At 41.8% G+C, this 19,267-nt stretch overlaps 1 protein-coding gene across 1 annotated transcript in view; it reads right to left on the bottom strand.

The window, feature by feature from the left end:
* PGM5 (phosphoglucomutase 5) overlaps window positions 1-19,267 on the bottom strand; it is a 209,984-nt gene that overhangs the window by 75,669 nt on the left and 115,048 nt on the right. The window contains exon 8 of the mRNA XM_077759298.1: window positions 3,777-3,892. Coding sequence (XP_077615424.1) covers window positions 3,777-3,892 — 116 coding nt within the window. The remainder of the gene's footprint in view (window positions 1-3,776; window positions 3,893-19,267) is intronic.

The raw sequence follows: 19,267 nt of genomic DNA on the forward strand, positions 1-19,267 counted from the left end.
TAGTTAAATTTAGCCTGATAAAAGAAGAGATATGCCCACTTCTGTGTATAAATGTTGTTTATAGGAGTCTTTACTGTTCTTATATACTTATATTTCTAGCATTCAATGAAAAATTAGGAGATACACAAAAGGCACAAAAGAGGAAGCCATTACTTTATCAAGAGATAAAGCAGAGTCAGAGATAAACCAGATATTGCAAATAACATAAGGAGTTTGAAATAACTCTTTTTAATATGTTAAATGATCTAATGGAAAATATAAGTACATACATAAGCAGATGGGGAGTTTTGTCACAGAGATAGAAGTTACATAAAGAGTCAAAGAGAAATGCTGGAAGTAAAAAATCAATATCAGAGATGAAGAATTCCTTCACTAGGCTCATCAGAAGATTGGACACAGCTAAGGAAAGAATCCATGACTTGAAGATAATGACAGTAGAGATGATCTAAAGTAAACACAAAAGAAAAAAGGGAAACAAATCTAAACAGCACACGTAAGAGCTTTGAGACAACATATGCTCACAAATCATCTAACACATGTATAATCAGAACCTCAGAAGGAGAGAGAGAATGGGGAAGGAGAAATATTTAAAAGATAATGTGTGACTATGTTCTAAAATTAATGAAAGACAATAAGCAATAGGTCCAAGAATCCAAAACCCAAGCAAGGTTAAATAAATACGTAGATATATTACAATTTAACTGTTGAAAACAAAACATAAAAATAAATTATTGAAGGCAGCCAGAGGTACGGGTTGGGAAGAGTTTAAATGCAGAGGGACAAAGACAAGAAATGAAGCACACTTCTTAGAAAGTATGAAAGCCAGAAGACAATGAGGTGGCATCTTTAAAATACTGAAAAAAGAAACAAATTTTTCACAGTTTTGGTGTTATCATGGTACTGTGGTATAATATATTTTTTTCCTCAACAGCCCTTGTACTTAAAGATCCACACAAGGGATTGTTCCACCCTAATCAGAGAGGAAAGCTCATCTCAGAGATGAAGGTAAAGATAAAGCAAGATTGACCATGAATTGATGATGATTGAAACTATATGATAAGCACATGGGTTTTCAATATGATATTCTCTCTATTTTCATGCATTTTTAAAATTGCCATAATAGAAAATTATGTAAAGAAATAGAAATTTTAAAATATTTTTTATTTGAGTACAGCTGACACACAAGGTACATTAGTTTTAGTTACTCAGCTTCTCTATACGTTATGCTATGCCTGCCGCAAATACAGTGGCCATGTGTCTCCATACAATGCTATCACAATACCATTGACTGTGTTCCCCTTGCTGTGCCTTTCATCCCCGTGATTTATTCATTCCATAACTGGTAACCTAGATCTCCCACTCCCCTCCACTTATTTTGCCTGTCGCTCCTCCTCCCCCTTCCCCCTAGCAACCGCCAGTTTGTTCTTTGTATTTAAGTCTGGGTTTTGGGAGGGCACCTGGGTGGCTCAGTTGGTTAAGTGCCTGACTCTTGATTTCAGCTCAGGTCATGATCTCAGTGTTTGTGAGTTTGAGCCCCACGTCGGGCTCTTCACTGACAGAGTGAAGCCTGCTTAGGATTCTCTGTTTCCTTCTCTCTCTGTTCATCCCCAACTTGCTCTCTCTCTCAAGAATAAAGAATTTTAAAAAAAGAAGACTAGAGGTTTTTTTTGTCTCCTTTTTTATTTTTTTTAATGTTGTATTTATTTCTGAGAGAGAGAGAGAGAGAGNTCAAGAATAAAGAATTTAAAAAAAAGAAGACTAGAGGTTTTTTTGTCTCCTTTTTTATTTTTTTTAATGTTGTATTTATTTCTGAGAGAGAGAGAGAGACAGCATGAGCCAGGGAGGGTCAGAGAGAGAAGGAGATACAGAATCGGAAGCAAGCTCCAGGCTCTGAGCTGGCTGTCATCACAGAGCCCGACATGGGGCTCAAACCCACAAACCGTGTGATCATGACCTGAGCCAAAGTTGGACGCTTAACTGGCTGAGCCACCTAGGTGCCCTGTCTCCTTTTTTCTTTGTTCATTTGTTTTGTTTCTCAAATCCTATATATGAGAGAAATCATATAGTACTTGCTTTTCTCTGATTGACCTATTTCACTTAGTGCTATACCCTCTGGGTCCATGTTGTTGCCAAAGGCAAGGTCTGATTCTTCTTACGGCTGAGTAATATTCCACTCTGTGTGTGTATGTGTGTGTGTGTGTGTGTGTGTGTTTATGTGTGTACCATCCACCAATGGATAGATCCTTGTTGATTTTGTTATTCATTTGTTTGTTTTATTGTTTTGTTTTTTTTAGATTCCGCACGTGATCTTAGCCAAAAGGCCAAAAAAAAACTATTGTTTTAGATTCCACATATGAGTGAAAGCGTACAGTATTTCTGTTTCTCAGTCTGACATTTCACTTAGCATAATACTTTCTAAGTCTATTCATCTTGTTGCAGATGGAACAATCTCATCCTTTTTATGGCTCTGTGATGTTCCTTCACACACACACACACACACACACACACACACACCACCCCATCTTCCTTATCCATTCATCTGTCAGTGGACTCTTGGGTTGCTTCAATTTGCAAAGGATGCTGCAATGAAAATAGAAGTGTGTATATCTTTTCAAATTAGTGTTTTCATTTCCTTTTTGGGTAAATATACAGCATACACAAAAATAAACTCCACATGGATTAAAGACCTAAGTGTGAGACCTGAAACCATAAAAATCCTAGAAAACAGACAGTTTCTCTGACATGGGCCACAACAACATTTTCTAGATATGTCTAGTAAGGCAAGGGAAACAAAAGCAAAAATAAACTCTTCAGACTACATCAAAATAAAAGCCTCTGCACAGTGAAGGAAACCATCAACAAAACTAAAAGGCAACCTACTGAATGGGAGAAGATATTTGCAAATAATATATCTGACAAAGGGTAAGTATCCAAAATATATAAAGAACTTATATAGCTCAACACCAAAACAAAACAAAACAAAACAAAACAAAAACCCCAAACAATCTGATTAAAATATGGGCAGAGGACCTGAAGGGAGATTTTTCCACACAACACTCAGATGGCCAACAGATACATGAAAAGGTGCTCAACATCACTAATCATCAGGGAAATGCAAATCAAAACCTCAGTGAGGTATCATCACCTCACACCTGTTGGAATGGCTAAAAGCAAAAAGACAAGAAATAAGAAGTGTTGGTGAGGATGTGGAGAAAGGGGAACCCTCATGCATTGTTGGTGGGAATGCAAACTGGTTCAGCCGCTGTGGGAAACAAAATGGAGGTTCCTCAAAATATTAAAAATAGAATTACATCTGATCCAAAAAATGCAATTTTTTAAATGTTTATTCATTTTTGAGACAGAGACACACACACACACACACACACACACACACACACACACACACACAGCATGAGTGGGGGAGGGGCAGAGAGAGAGGGAGACACAGAATCTGAAGGAGGCTCCAGGCTCTGAGCTGTCAGCACAGAGCCTGACACGGGGCTTGAACTCACAGATCATGAGATCATAACCTGAGCCAAAATCGGATGCTTAACCACTGAACCACCCAGGCGCCCCCAAAACTGGAATTTTGTGAAAAAGAGAAAATATGGACAGAAGAGATGGTATCACAGCACATCACCAGTTTTCTCTGATTTTTTCCCCTTAATGATCTCTTCCTCTTGCCTGTGACTCACAGTGGAGGGACAGGTCTCCAAACTGGGGTCCCAGAATGCTGCAGCCACCCTCTCCAATAACATCACCCCAGCAAAACCTACCCGTGCCAAAACTCTCTTCTCCACACAGAGAGCACCGTCCTGAGTCCATCAGATTCGAGAAGAATCTCCATCCAGCTGGGGTCTCATACACAGGAACCTTCATTGATTTGGCCACTCTGGAAAATTAAATTCAAGGAAACAGTCAACTCATATATCTCTTTGTCTCTCTTTTCTCAGCACAGAAGGAAGTCTTTAGAACTTATTAACTCCGTAACTAGATTCAGAACATTCTGGACAGTGGTGGCATTTTTCAGGATGTTAAGCCATAAGATAGAAAATGATAAATAGCCTATTCCAATGGTTCCCAGTTTTGTTTTCTTCATAACATAGAAAATATTAAGTTAATGTATGGAATATTATCATTTATGTTTTCCTTCTATAAAGGTTCCTTTATCTTTATGGTAAGATCCCACTTGGGAAAGTCAGAATCTAAGAGGGAGTCTGGGTACAAACAACTTTGGAATATTGTTTGATAGTATCTACTAAAGATGGGTATACACCAATCCTATGAACCAGCAATTCGACTCCTAGAAACTACTAATGACATGTAGTGGACACTCTCCTTCACTACCAACACAAATACACACACACACACACACACACACACAGTAGGACTTTTAGCACTGAAACATGTATTCTACCAGCTGCTAGAAATGTTGATGGCTAACAGCTCACAGATATGTCCCCTACTCTCTGCCAAATAGAGAGGTCTCACTCAAAATCATGCTCTCTTTGGGGAACCTGCATGGCTCAGCCGGTTAAGTGTCTGCCTCTTGNATTTTTAGCACTGAAACATGTATTCTACCAGCTGCTAGAAATGTTGATGGCTAACAGCTCACAGATATGTCCCCTACTCTCTGCCAAATAGAGAGGTCTCACTCAAAATCATGCTCTCTTTGGGGAACCTGCATGGCTCAGCCGGTTAAGTGTCTGCCTCTTGGTTTCAACTCAGGGCATGATCTCGCAGTTTGTGGGTTCGAGCCCCACCTCAGGTTCTGCAGCCGGCAGCATGGGGTCTGCTTAGGATTCCCGCCGTCCCTTTCTATCACCCTCCCCTGCCTGCCCTGTCTCTATCTCTTTCAAAATAAATAAATAAACCTAAAGAATATCATGTTCCTTTTCCTGGGTCAGCCCACATCCAATGACTGGTCGATGTGGGATAGATGAAGGTCTAGACTCCTTGCCCCTATTTGGCCCAACTCTGTAGGGTCATTTCAGCTCAAGAGCTCCCCGTAGGTTAGCTGAGGCCTTTGCTGGACTGCACTGCAGTCCAACTTCTCTCTCTCTGTCCAGTCCCCATCTCACTCCCCCACAGGTGCTGGTTTTGAAGACACATTTGATCTCAATGGCAGGCAGGAATAAACTTCCTGCAAACCAACCTCTCTCAGAGCTGCCTCCTGGGGAGCCCAGTGTGTGACATTACTCAACAGAGTATGTACACAAGATTTTACAAAAAATGATCATGGAATCACAATTCAGAAGAACTGAAACAACTCAAATGTCCATTGAGCAGAACGGACAGTGGATGTGTGACACAGAATGCACTACCATAAATTTCACTGAGCACACTACTGCTACCTGCAACACGTGAATGAATCTCACAAATATTCTATCACATACAAGAAACAGGGAACAAGAGTATATATACTGTACTGTTCCATTTAGGTAAGCTTCAAGAACAGCTAAAACTAATCAATGACATCACAGTTCAGGCTCAGAAGAGTAGAGGTCATGTGTTTGTTTAAGATTGCACAGAGGTAAGAGGCAAAGCTAGAATTTGGTTAATTCCGCAGCTGCTTAATTTCTGCTCATGTTCCGTTCCAAGAGACCATGCTGCCACCCCAAATGTTTTAAGAGATATACAGATCTCAGAGTATTTTCGGGAATGATCCGGTACTGTGCCATTGACCTAATGAGTTTCATCTTCCCTGCAAACAAGCAAGAAAAAACAAAACACCAAATGCCTGCCATTAGCAAGATTTAATTTTTCAAAGGCTATAAATCACAGAAGGTGGCCAGGGAGAGGAACCAGTGAGGGTATTCTGGTCAAGAAGAGGAAGAAAGATACATAAAGGACAAAGGACACAATGTAATGATTTCTTTAGGTTTTTATTTGGCGACCAGCCAGAGCGGGGAAGATATTTAGAAACTCTTGCCACAGGAAAGCACTTTCCTGTTTGTAATACCAAATACAGTTGATGTGTTCAAGATCTTGCAAAATTTTGCACTAAATCTCTTTCAAGTTTGCTTTGAAAAGAGGCACTTTTTAGATGTTCCAGGGTTACATCAAAGGTTCTGGGGTGTGTGTGTGTGTGTGTGTGTGTGTGTGTGTGTTTTAATGGTCTAAGAAAGATATACAATCACACTTATATCCTGGGGGGAACAATGGAAGAAATCCTCCCCAAACTGTAGGTCAAAGGTAAATTTCATAGCCATTAATTTCATAGTCAGAAGCTGAAGGAAGAAGGTAACATAAGTCACACAGAAGCTTCCCAGTGTCAGCACAGAGGAAAGCGTAGGTCAAAATTAATTTAGCAAATATGAGTGTATATGATTGCTAAATAGAATGTGCAGCATGGAGCACATATATTTCCTTGGCTAAAACATTCTAGCAGGTTCAAAGCCAAGTTGGCAGATCTGAAGGGAGGGGAAAGGATTTCCCTAGCTCCCACCCTTCCCAATTAATCACTGTCAGGAGGTCACGAGGCTGAGGGCTGAGGCTGGGTTTTTAAAGGACCGGATACTTCTAGAACTAGGAGCCCCAGTCGCAGCTATGGGAGCTAAGATAACAATATGGGTAATTAAATTCCGAGATCCTGAGCATGAGCTGATTGTGTCCTAGAGTCAGAAAGGAATTCCCCTCCCTTCTCCCTCTGCTGAACTTGGGATCCAGCCCAAACACAGCATTCAGCAGATACCATGCTCTAGATTGTTGTTGTTGTTTTTTCCACAGGAGACCCCCTGGAGATTTTCTGACAGCTCAAAATGGAGCTGCTCAGGCTGAGGGTCTTTACCCTCTTGACCGTTGCCACCATGTGTCAGAGACAAACACAAGAACTCACTTCCTAGGAAAGACCACAGTATGAAGCAAAAGAAAGAAAATCAATCTCAATCCCAATTGTCCCGCACGTGGGAGATGAGTTCTGGTAGTTCAAACCAAACCAAACCAAAACAAAAAACCCATGGCAGATGTCAGCTTCTGAGGAGGCCGTTTCAACCTCGAAAAATGCGGCTTCAGGTTGGAATCAGCCTCAACCTATTGTTCCAACAGCTTCTCTCGTGCAAGTCACTCCAAGCTCCTAAGAACCAGACCGTTTCTAATTTTCCAAATGTGCTCTTTCCTTTTTGCTACTACTGCAAACTACTCCTGCGTGCTTTTTCATGCTTTTCATTTCACCTGGGTTAAGCCTTTCGAATCTCTGTCGAAATACTTCACATCGCCTCAAGACCTAACTGGGATGCCATGCCACCATGAGGCCTGTGGCAAATGCAGCTAGGTGACCGACAAACCCACCTCCTCTGGGTTGGATGACGCTCCCCGACCGCCCTCACAGTTAGCTGCGGGCCACATGTTAGAGTTCCAGCCAATGGAACTTGGGTGGAAATGACACTCAGATCTGGCTATTAAAACTTCCCATCCTCCATGTTCTCTCTCCTTCTGCCACCTTAATGTGGACAAGTCTGGCAAACCTGGAAGCTATACGTTGAAGATGGTAGACCCACCATATGAAAGGATCTAGGTCTCTAAATTGCCATTTGGAGCAGAATCAACTACGAATCAGGAACACCTGTTTTTAACTCTTGAGGCCTGAGACCCTTTCGCTGAGTTTGAGCGATTATACGCTTTGGGATTAGTAGCAGCAGCTCCATTATACTAATGAATACAACCCTTCCTCTTCATTATAATAAATCCAAAGTAATCCTTCCGGCCATTATGTTTCCTCTCACTCGGGAATGGGTCTTTGTGTTCATGTTGATATTGTCACCTCCTTAAATTTTTCTTCCACACACAGATGCACATGAGCATCACCACCAATGTATTAGAAGTTCTCTGAGTTAGGGACTTCATCGTATAGACTTTCATGGCTCTTCAAAGTTTAGGATAGTATAACGCCTTGTCAGATTTGCCCTTAATAAATTCTGGATGATTTCAGTTGACTAATATCTATCATTTAAGGAGTGTTGTTGGATGGCAGGGGACAAAGCATCTCCATTTTATGGTCTTCGTTTTCTTGTAGTTTCCTAAAAAATACAACTAAGTCATTTCTGCATGTTTTATTGAAATTAGTCATCTTGAGAAAGAGAATTTCACAAGATATTAATTAGTCAGGCTATCATGATGAGACAGAGGCATTTCCTGAAAGTAAAGATCTTACAGAGGGGCGCCTGGGTGGCTCAGTCGGTTAAGTGTCTGACTTCGACTCAGGTCATGATCTCACGGTTCATGGGTTCAAGCCCCACATTGGGCTCTGTGCTGACAGCTAGCTCAGAGCCTAGAGCCTGCTTCAGATTCTGTGTCTTCCTCCTTCTCTGACCCTCCCCTGCTCACGCTGTCTCTCTCAGAAATAATAAAATAAAATAAATAAAATAAAATAAAAAATAAATTTTAAAAAATTAAAAAAAAAAGATATTATAGACTTAGGGCAATGACTAGCTGAAAACAAAGGTTTGAGGAGCAGAAGAATACATTTTCCTATTTTGCCAGTCTGGCCATCACCCTACACTCATGTGATCAAACAAGACAACAGACACAAAAGCATACTAACAGTGCCCCAAAAGCTCACCAAATGAAAGGATGCTGGCATACCATTTTTGTGCCTTCAGCATAGTGTGTGACCACAGTAGTTATTCAAATATCTATGAACCTAATTACGCAGTACTACATCATTATGTGTACGCTCTACTGGACTATCAATGACTAATGACACTCCGGCAGCATGTGAGAGAATGGCCAAATCAACAATGATTAATGACATCAAGTACATGAAGCATACCCAGCTGCCCTTGGATTCCTACTTCGAGAAACTTGCAATAGACTTAAAGAGAAAAAGATCCAGGTTCCTCTTCCCTTGATTTATCTTCAAATGTCCACTTTCTTGAGATCCAGCAGGGCTCATGATTCTAATTTCTACACACCAAACTCCCAGCCCCCTTTTTAAAAGCCCCAACAGCATGGAGTAGAAGATATCTGCATCACATATATCCAACAAAAGACTTACTTGCAGTTTACGTTTAAAAGACTCTTATACAGTAGTAAACAACAACAACAACAACCAAAAAGGCATATAACCGGTTTTAAAAGCTTTGAGCAAAAGTCTTGAACAGGCACTTTACAAAAGAGGATATTCAATTGGCCAATTAACAAACGAAAAGATGCTCAACATCAGTAGAGATCAGGTAACTGCAAATTAAACCACAATGAACGGGCACCTGGATGGCTCAGCCAGTTGAGCATGTGACTCTTGACTTTGGCTCAGGTCATGATCCCAGGGTTGTGGGATCAAGTCCTATGTTAGGCTCCATGCTGCGTGTGGACCCTGCTTAAGATTCTCTCTCTTCCTCTGCCCTCCACCCCTGCTTGCACTCTCTCTCCCTAAAAATAAAAATAATATAATAAAAGAAAGCCACAATGAGATGATATGACAGACCCACAAGACTGGCTAAGAAGAGGGGTATTGCCAAGTCCTGGTGAAGATTGGGAATTCATGTATTGCTGAAGGAAAGCACATCAGTACTGACTGTGGTATATTTGTTTATGTGACATATTTACATAGAGGGATAACACAGAACAGAAAAAAATGAACAAACTATCATTACATAGAAAAATATGAATGTATCACATAAATATAACATTGAATTAAAGAAGTCAGCATAGAGGAAAATATGCTGCATGATTCAGTAGTTCAAAATAGACAAAACTAATCATTGGCATTGGTCTAGGCAATTATTTTTTGGATATGACGCTAAAAGCACAGGCAACAAAAGCAAAAATAAACAAGTAGGACAACATAAACCAAAAAGTTACTGTGCAGCAAGGGCAACTACCAACCAACTGAAAAGGCAGCCTCTGGAACAGGAGCAAATATTTGCAAACCCTATATCCAATAAGGAGTTAATATCCAAAATATGCAAGGAACTCTTACAACTCAATAACAAGAAAACGAACAATCCAATAAAAAAATAGGCAAAGGATCTGAGTCCACATTTTTTCTGAAGAAGACACACAAATGGCCAACGGATATATAAAAAGATGTTCAACATCACTAATCATCAGGGAAATGCAAAATCAAAACTACAATGAGATATCGCCTTACACCTGTTAGAATGGCTATTATTAAAAAGACAATAGGTAAGAGCTGTCAAGGACTTGGAGAGAAGGGACCTTCAGCTTGTGCACTGCTGATGGGAATGCAAATTGGTAGTCACTGTGGAAAATAGTATGACAGTTCCTCAAAAAAATAAAAATAACTACCATATGACCCAGAAATCTGACTTGTGAGTAAATATCCAAAGGAAATGAAAACAGGATCCCCAAAAGATATCTGACCATCTATGTCCATTGCATGACTGTTTATAGTAGTCAAGAGGTGGAAACAACCTACATGTCTGTCAACAGATGAAGGGATAAAGAAGATGTGCTAGGTACACACAATGAATATTCTTCAGCCATAAAAATAGAAGGAAATTCGGCCACATGTGACAACATGGGTAGACCTGGAGGGCATTCTGCTACGTGAAATCAGACAGACAGAGATTGACAAACACTATATGGTATCCCTTGTACATGGCGTCTAAAAAAAAGTCAGACTCCCAGAAACAGAATAGAATAGATTGGTGGTGAGGTGGGTGAGAAAAATGGGAAGACCTTGGTCAAAGGGCATGAACGTCCAGTCAAGATGAGTAAGTTCTGAGGGTCTCATGTATAGCATGGTGACTGTAGTTAGTGACACACGCTGTATGCTTCTGAGAGTAGCGTTCTCATCAGAAGAGAAGTAACTATGTGCAGTGATGAATGTGTTCATTAACTTGACTGTGGTTACATTTGTGATAATCACCTGGTGATAGAAGTCAGATAGCCGTTATCTCTAGGGAGGAGGAAGTAGTAATTGAAATGGGGAAGAAGGGAGCTTCCGGAATGCTCTTTTGTTGCTTGATCTAGTTGGTGGTTGCGTGGGAATATTCCTTTATGAAAAGCCCTTGAGTAAGACTGGAGTTGTCCTTCTCTTTATATACACTTCAATAAACATTTACTTAAAAGAAAAAGCCCACTGCGGTATTTACGACTAAGTACATGTTTGAATTGGTCAGGTTTACATAACCCCAAGAAATAAACTACTGAAGATGGGGTTTAAGAGCGTTCTGGATATGCTGGTGAATGTCTAGCAGACATGTACGTCTAGGAGGACTGCCCTCGAATGAGCCTGCCAGTATTTTCACGTGGATGAGTTCACTCCCAGGTCCCTTCTTTGATGTCTGGCACCCCTGGCTGGGGCTGCTCTAAGGTAAAGAAGGGCTTATGTGAGTTTGCATTTTAATTGTCCTGATCTGGGACAGACTTCTTGGTCTTTCAAGCCCTCGCTTTGAGCTACTGGTGAAAGGCCCCTGGGGGAGAAGGGCTTGAACTCACAGGCATTGAAGATAGAACAACTCAGACTTTCAGGTAAAATAAATATAAACGGGGGGGGGGGGGGGCTGTCATAATAAAATGACCACAAAAGTTTTTTAACTGCATATATAAATGTGAGCAGAAAGCTGCCTGGTCCTGAGGCTTGTAATAGCTCAGCTGGGTCTAGACCTCAAAACTCACATGTTAAATAACACCCTCCCTGCCTGTCCTATCAGAGAGGCTATAAAGATCAAATGAGATAGTAAATAATGAAATGAAAGAGCTCCAACAACCACAAAATGCCCTCCAGAATTACCAAAGGATCACTGTTCTTTGCTTTGCATCTTTCACTTAATTCAAAGGGAAATGGACATTTCATTTAAAGAATATTTACAAGAAGAAAACCAGAGACAACTGCATGTCTCATGTTCCCTTTAAACATCTAGTTGCTGGCCAACTGTAAAACAAGCCAAGGTGGACCCCAAACCCAAGGGCCTGTGCTGTTTTATCGAGAAACTTCTGCACTTGCATTTTAGATAAGTGTTATGGGGGAAAAATAGGATCCTTCTCAATTCGATTATAAATTTTGTTAGGAAACATAAGGCAGGCATATTTCTGAGGATCTTGACTTTATTTAGAAGAAAAAAAATGGCTTTGGGAAACTAACCAAAGATCCAAAAGAAAACTATGTAAAACTGAAACAATCACAGGTTTATACTCCCAAGCTAGTAAATAATCTGGAACCCTACGTCTGGGAATTAACAAGTGTCTGTTTACAATCGTGATGTTTGAACACTTTGATGTAAACTGTTTCTGGTTCTAATTATTTTCAAAGAATAAAAATTGTTGAAAGGCGAGGGCTGGTGAGTTTTAAGCCCCAAGAGTTCCAAATAAGCTGAGGCATAGAGAGACACTCAGCAGCCCTCCAGATTCCTAGGAGATTCTTTCCTGGACAGCAAACAGGGAGATGCCTTCTTGTATTTTCATTCTGCTTTGAATTTTGGGTTATGTAGATGCCTTACTGAAGATTTTTATAAATGACTATAGAATACACTTGGAAGATTTAGAATCAATTCATTTACTCTAACAAAAGGAGTAAGAAATGATGTGACAACTTGAACCCAGGAGATAATGTGTCTCAGTAAATAAAACTTCTTCTCTTTCTTAAAATCTTTTCTTTCTTTTTCTCTTCTGGATTCAATTAGCATCTTTTCCTGGAGGGTATTCTAGAAATCTTATTGATCCTTTGCCGTAAAACAGGAGAGAAGGGACATCTGAGCTTTGGACATTAAGTGACTATACACTGACTGTAAACAGATCTTCATTCCAAAAGAACAAAGCCCAGGGTACACTAGTATGTGTATAGTGCTGTATCACCATTCTGTGGCTAATGCCACAAGCAGAGGTATACATTGAAATAGGATGGCATTATCAGTTTTCCTAAAGCAAATATCTGTTCCTTGCTCTGGTATTTCATATTGGATTCAGTTTCAGCGGTGCCACAGGGACCTCAGTGTTTGTCCCCAGTGTTCTATAAGCCTAATTTTGACCCTAACATGGTTCATTTAAACCTTGTCACTCTAAATTTGACAGAAGAGTCTTGGCAATCTATCCCCATAGTATTTTGAAAGGGGGAAAGAAAAGAAGAATGAGCAGAATATTCCACATGTTGGGTCTAAATGTAAGGAAAAGATTGATACATTTAATTAGTTAGAATTTGTAAAACTTTCTATTTTGTCATAGACACCAGAATTTGGGAGGAAAGCCATAGATTGAGATATTTGCAATACATGAAACTGAAGGATTAGTAGCCAACTTAAATAAAAAAGCCCCAAAAACCACTATGAAAAGCTCAATTGACCCACGCAATTCACAGAGAAGGAAGATTAATTGGCCAACAAGAAAATATACAGTAAGTCAAGGAAATGAAAATTTAAAAACAGTCAGACATGTCACACTTACCATGTAAAAAAAAGAAAAAAGAACAAAAAATCTAATAATACCAAGTGTTGGTGGGAATGTCAGAGGAAAATGGAAATCCAAACATTGATGGCAGAATTCTAAATTAGTACACTCACTTTATAGGGCAATTTGAGAATTCCTAATGAAGTTAATAATACTCCATGACCCAGCAAGCCCATCTCTTGGTATCTATCTTAGAGATACTGGTACATGTGTGTCCAAGGAGGCATGGTTCAAGGATGTCTATTACAGTACTGGTGGCGAGAGAGAAAAAGAACAAAACCATAAGCAACCTACCCACCCATCGGTAGGGGAATGAACAAACTGATCTGTTTATACAGGGCCAAATAAACAGCTGTGATTCAAGGGCCCCAATGAATACACTGCAACACACACACACACACACACACACACACACAATTGTGTATTTTTTCTTGCAGTATTATCTTAGATCACTGGTATCCAATTACTATTTCTCCTTCACTGGTACAAGTTGAAAACCTAGTGGGATTTCATTCCTACTTCTAATAAAAGGTTTCAGATGTTTGCAACTCTGAAGAATTAATAGGACTAAATAACTAAATGGAGAGACCTGATATCTGGTTCAGAGAATCATCCAGAACCTGCCTGTGCCACCAGAGCTCAGAGGAACTAGGAAGATCTTCTTGTCCCATAGCTATGCCTCTAAAGGCAGAAAGGAAGTCCGTGTACTATAGCCTGCCATAATGAATTGGCCTAGGAACTTCCCAAGATTCTTAGATCTTTCCACTTATATGCACAGACCTCAAAAACAACTTTCCTTTCTTCCTCCCTTCCTTTTTAATTAAGAGATGGTGCTTATATTCTGTGTCATATAAGCATTTCCTCCTCCCTTTTCTCTTGCTAACCTGTCCATCACCATCACAGAGAAGAATTCACCAGTTGTGCATCTAGTTCTTAATAGAGATTGCCATTTTTAGTTCACTTTAGGGAGTTAGTTCTTGGTTCTTTGACAGAAGGAAGACAAAGAACCTTCTGGACACAAAGCACAAAATTCCAGGAGGAGATATCTGCACAGAGATACAAAGACCTTTAGGTTTGGTGGGGTTGCCTCTGGGAATGTGAGTGGCATCTGTCCACGCTGGTTTGGGGATATGATAGAGCACATAAGTCATTCTCCTGGTGTTTTATCTCATGGAGAACTCTGGCCTGTGGCCTAATTGATGACCCTGGTTGCTCATTCTGGGGAAGTCAGAACAAGTCATCAAGAAGCTCTCTCTAAATGGGCTCTGATAAAATGACCATTCATCAAGGGATAGGAAGCCACTCACCTAACAGGTACCCCGTATTCAAGAAGGAACCTACTCTTCCAGGATTTCCACCCGTCACTCAGGACGGGGTTTGCTTTCGCCGATAAGTATAAGGAAAATCCATGCCCCATTAAACTCTGTTGTGACGTTAATTTGTCTTTAACTTTATTCTGGTTTAATGATGCATGGTTATGAGGAAAGAAACTGTTGGGGAAAAAAAAGAGTTGATGTCTTTTATGGGAAAGGAGTTTCACAACCCAAGGTAAAGCTGAGTGGATAGGAAAGGTAGGCAAACACCACTGCTTGTGGGATCAAGTCTAAACACCTTCACAGGAGGATGGGCTCTGAGTCATGACTGCCTGAGTCTCTCTCTAGCTCCACCAACTTACTGAAACTCAATAAGCCCAGCTCCTTCACCCGTGAAATGGAATCACAATGAGAGGGCTAAATGGGGTGATGCCAAAGCGGTGCATGGGCATCAGCGACAGCTTATGGCACTGTTGCCTCTACAGCTGCTGCTACCTGTCCCCTCCCCTTCCTCCTGCCCTCCCAAGCTGGTATTCTAGAACCTTCTCAAAGCGCCATGCGGCTTCAGATCCTTGTACGCATAGTTCACTTAGGTGTGGACACTCTTTGTATCAGTCAGAGCCCCAACGGGAATAGATGACCCACTCAAACTGAGTAATTTGAGGAGAGTTGAAGACAGGAACTGTTTACGCAGGTGTGGGTAGTGGAGGGGGGAACACAATGCCCGCTGCACGGCCCCGGGGCAAGTAACATCACCCCACCCTCAGATTCATTTCTGGAATCCGCAGCCAGAGCAGGGTGGACAGGGCTGCCTGGCAGGAGCCATGACCTTCAGAAGAGTCATGGTGCCAGCGCACAGACTCCTCTGACATGGATAGAAAATGTAATTTACATTCCCAAACGAAGACCTTCAAATGCCAGTGAAAGCAAGTGCATGAGACCACTGAACGTGCAGGATAAGATGAAGTCGTGGTGGGTGAACTTCCAGGGGCATTTGCATACGGAGGACTGGCTGAAGAGGCAGATTACCTTACTTCGAGCTAAGTGTGTGTTAGCTTACCGCGTCCAGGGCTATTAGTTTATTAAGAACAAGTAGGGGATTGTGGTAAAACTGGCCTCTCTTTCCTTTTCAGGAAAGAATTTCCTGAACTGGAATTTCAGTGGAATTTCTCAGAACTGAAATGTTTATTTCACAATAAAACTTCAAAGATAGAGTAAGGTACACATTTCTCATGATTGCAAGGAGTACCTTATGGGGCTACTGTTTCTTTCAACATCTACTGGAAAACACCGGGTCAGATGGACCAAGAAATCGATTCCTTACAAGACTGTGTGGCAGGGGTGTCCTTCAGAAAGATTTACTCTCATTGGACACTTTTGAAGAGCAAGTGAGAAGGAAGGTATCAAATAATCTTAAGTCACATCAAGGATTCACCGCAAGATGCCTTCCCAAAGGGGGAAGAGATGTGAAGTCAGAAGGGCATCCAGGGAAGTAGAGATGCTCCTCCAGGTCCTGAATTTCAAGATGCTGTGAGCTCAGTAGAGAGGGGCAGGCAGCCCAGGGGTGCGGCGAGTGGGTGTGGTGGACAGCAGGGCTCTGTGCTATCTGAGCAAGTCAAGCGCCCTTCCCCTGCGCCGTCCAGTCCGGGGGTTCGGTCCCCAGAAAGCCGGTGGGGACAGAGGAAGGAGGAAGGAAAAGCAGCTGCTTGCATGCAGAGTGACCTGAGCAGTGCCGGCTGTAGCTGAGATGGACTCTCCCTCAGAGAGCCTCTTCCTAGTCATCTCTGGGGGAATGGAGACCAAAATAGGTTGGCAAGAACACACAGCTCCTGAAATTAATTGGAAAAGCAGAGACTCTCCAGGGAAATAAGAAGGCCACTCAACTGCCTGCCTCCCTTCTCAGAGTTCGAGGCACGGGAATATTTACTGTTTATGTGTGTGGACCCGTTCTGTACCGCTGGGCCTTACTGGGGACTTCGGAGAAACTTCAACACAGAGGAAGGGTGGGGTCAAGAAAAGACGGGATGGCTTCTGGACACTGTGAACCAGGGCGTACAGCCTCGTGTGAAAGGAGCCATTCTCTTTAGGTCAAGATCCCACACCCTACAGTGAAGGGATGACAAAGATAAATGGAGCGGGAGGCACACCCCTCTGTAGGCCAGTCCAGAGCTACAGCCCAAGCAGCACCCTTGTGCTAAAGGCACACATTCTTCAAGATCCAATCATTTCCAACCGTCCAAAGTGTGGCAGCACACTGCTTTTCTTAGAAAAGAGCACGTTAATGCCATCTGCTAAAACGTGGTCATAAAAAATATTCAAATGTGGGCATCCTCAATAGGAACACTGTTCCCTTGGATTGTGGTATCCTTACACAGTGTACATCCTGTGCAATCATATGCAGCAGCTGTCCATCAGCATCACGGGGACTTAGGCAGAGTAGAAGCTACCGCTGTTAAGTCCCTTGATCACGTTCCTGGTGTACCAAGGGGTAGATCATATGCTCCTCGATGGTCATAGGACTGAGGGTGGACCTAAAAGCCTATCACAGCCTTGGAACAGTTGAAAACAAGGATTTGAATGCAACATTTTATTTCTCCCCATCCATGTGGCCTGCCCAATAGTATTTGGTGGTGGAGAACTTGAGGACTGTGCATGTGTGTGTGAGACCTCACCCCATAGCATACCAAACATACTAAAATACATCCACACATCATATAAGAATCTACTTTCTGCTCAAAAGAATCTTGAAAGGATTTTTGTAATTCTGTTTTCGAAATGACGAGGCAACAAGTCACTCAATTACACAACTACTGGCAATCATTTCTCACTGATCACAAGCATTTCAAAATGAGAGGCTATACTCCGCAAATGATTTTCCAGGGCTAGGATGATTTCTTGGATACTGAATTTGATGACAAAGTGACAATATGTTGCATTTCATACACATTAAACTAGGCAGTTAATCACATCAGTGTTGCCGTTTTCTGGATTTTTGGAGCTAATAATTGTTTTCAGGTGTGTAATCTCAAGTCCATGAATACCGAAGACCCCAGGCTAGGGGCTGAGAATGCTAATGGGAATGGAGTTACCCTGTGGGTGTGTGTGTGCATGTAAGTGCTTGCATGTCAGTGAGAGCATGTATTGGTAGTGGGCATGTGTAAATAATCATGTACATGTATGTATGTATGCGTGTGGAGTGTGTGTCTGAGTGTGGGTATGCGCACGTAGGTGTGGGTGTGTGTTGGGGGTAAGGGAGGGTGCTGTAACTCATCAGAACCATAAGTAGTTTCCTGCACAAGAAGGTTTCAGGGACAATGTTTCATCTTCTTCTCCACTCTATCCCCACAACCTTCTGCACACACCATACTGACTTTCAGGAGGTCCTACAAATTTATTTCTGACCATTCCACCCCAAATTCTCGCAGTGAGCTCACGTTTTCTCTGCCGGTATCCAACGCCGTTCATTATGCCCATCTGGAAAACCAGGTATGGGTACGTGCACACCCCACACACTCACCTAGCACTAGGCTATCAGCTGAGTTTCTCTGAAAGTCCCAAGGCAACGTTCCGAGGGTCAGAAAAAGAAAGGATCATTCGCTTGTAAGTGATTTTCGAGCTGGATGAAATAGGACAGTTGTGGGATTTTTTGACCCTCGTGAAACCAAATGTGCATTTGTAATCCAAATATAAGCAGTGAAATGACTCCCGTATGATGTAAATGTTTATAAACTTGCAGCAAGATGGCCTCTGTAGGGGCCCAGATAGTGTCCCAAAAGGCCTAAGCTAGTATACAAGCTTGGACGAGTTCCTTCCACATCTGCCTAGCTGCTAGTGCTTCACGAGTCGGCCTCTCTAGAGAGGCGAGGGCTCCCCACATTGTCTTGATAACAGCGATCACCCGAGTACTTATGTAAGATACAAATTTCCAGGCCCCTCTGCTTGAATATCTGGAATTAGAGGTCTTGCTTAGGGAGTCTATACTTGTAGAAGACTCTTAGTTCTCTGAGAATTTATTTTTAAAAAAAAAAAACAAAGGGCAAACTATCTGCAAATGAAATTGATCAGTTAACCCACATATACATCTACATACTGGATGTTGACGTTAATAACTGAATTTTGATGCACACACTGCATACTGTTTAGGAGGTCCTCACGGACCTATTACCTGATTGGGGTCCAGATACAAACGGACATTGGACATCAGGGTTAACAAAGATGTGAGTCTCCCATGTAGGCACAGGGACGATGCCAATCGAACCCCAGCAGGCTGAGAGGCAGCTTGTACATCACCATGGCGATATTTCTTGCAAATGTGAGCAGAATGGCTGGCCCCCAGTCCTGTTAGTATCCCACTGGCTTTGAATTCGGACAAGTCTGGGTTCATAGCGCAGCTTTTAATTCTTTTAATTCTGTGACACTCACAGGCCAGCACTTCTCCTCTCTCATCTTGGACGTCCACACCTCGGAACGTGGATGAGTAGTAACACTACCTGCTACTGGAGTGGTCGGCCTTGCTTTGCTGACTTCCTCATGGAATGCGCTCGAGAGGCTGACAAGCTGGGTTCAAATCCTGACGCCAGCTTTCCCTAACTCTGTCGCTTGGCTAA

Source organism: Crocuta crocuta, unplaced genomic scaffold (assembly GCF_008692635.1).
Source record: "Crocuta crocuta isolate KB4526 unplaced genomic scaffold, BGI_CrCroc_1.0 scaffold41, whole genome shotgun sequence".
NCBI classification, from domain to species: Eukaryota; Metazoa; Chordata; class Mammalia; order Carnivora; family Hyaenidae; genus Crocuta; species Crocuta crocuta.